Raw genomic sequence first — 921 nt, 5'->3', positions numbered from 1 at the left:
CTCTCTCTGAGCACAGAGGGGCGGAGGTTAGACTCGCAGAGAGGGGAGAGGTGCTCAGACACGGAGAGAGCGTGTGTTTGTGTCTCAGTGTGGGACAAATAAGAGGCAAAAAGGTAGCGGTGGCGCTCACAACCCAGCGTCCCACTGACCGGCGCATATAGAGCGCACAGACCCGGAGAGTAGAGCAGTCCACATCCAGGGATGACAGCACTCCAGTTCACAGGATCTACTTCCAGCCCACTCTGTCTCTGAACTAAAAGTTTAGTGCGTTGCAAAGGAAGGAACACCTGCATCCAAGTTCTTCTCCCTACTTCACCGACCCAAAGCGCACGCCTGCAAAAATGCAGAGACCCGGCGGCCAAGGAACGGCGTTTTCCATCGATTCTCTCATAGGGACCCCCCAGCCCAGACCGGGACACCTGCTCTACACGGGCTACCCCATGTTCATGCCCTACAGACCGCTGGTAATCCCACAGGCTTTATCTCATGCGCCTTTATCCTCTGGTATACCCCCGCTTGCGCCACTGGCGTCTTTTGCCGGACGGCTCACCAACACTTTCTGCGCCAGTTTGGGTCAAGGAGTCCCATCCATGGTGGCGCTCACGACGACCATGCCGAGCTTCTCGGACCCTCCGGACAGTTTCTATCCGCCGCAGGAACTCCCAGGGCCCCGGTTGAGCGCCGCGGATCCGGCGGCGAGAAGACAGGAGAGTCCGCACTCTGACGAACTGCACAGCCGGGACAAAAGCTCTGAGCTCATCAACTTCTCTGAAACTTTTCAAACAATCTCAGGTAAACTTTAGTCGAATAACTTAACGGTTATTTATTTATAATATGTATGGCTAATTGTGCGTAAACCGTGCGTAAAATCGTTCCCGATCCAAAGTCGTTCGTTTAAATAGAATAAATATGGGCTACATG

At 54.0% G+C, this 921-nt stretch overlaps 1 protein-coding gene across 1 annotated transcript; it reads left to right on the top strand.

Moving 5' to 3' along the window:
- The first annotated feature begins 41 nt into the window (after positions 1-41).
- On the top strand, positions 42-815 carry LOC103399295 (homeobox protein GBX-1-like). Its single transcript, XM_008337998.3, has one exon. It carries the CDS (start codon positions 342-344, stop codon positions 801-803), a length of 462 nt encoding a protein of 153 aa, XP_008336220.1. The 5' UTR covers positions 42-341; the 3' UTR covers positions 804-815.
- Positions 816-921: the final 106 nt, after the last annotated feature.

This window comes from Cynoglossus semilaevis, unplaced genomic scaffold (genome assembly GCF_000523025.1).
Source record: "Cynoglossus semilaevis isolate Cse_v1.0 unplaced genomic scaffold, Cse_v1.0 C19091234, whole genome shotgun sequence".
Classification (NCBI taxonomy): Eukaryota; Metazoa; Chordata; class Actinopteri; order Pleuronectiformes; family Cynoglossidae; genus Cynoglossus; species Cynoglossus semilaevis.
The sequence above is the reverse complement of the archived record's forward strand: the minus strand, read 5'-3'. Positions and strand labels throughout refer to the sequence as shown.

Bases quoted from the DNA above. Each gene is read 5' to 3' on its own strand.
- LOC103399295 (XM_008337998.3), top strand. From the start codon at position 342: ATGCAGAGACCCGGCGGCCAAGGAACGGCGTTTTCCATCGATTCTCTC.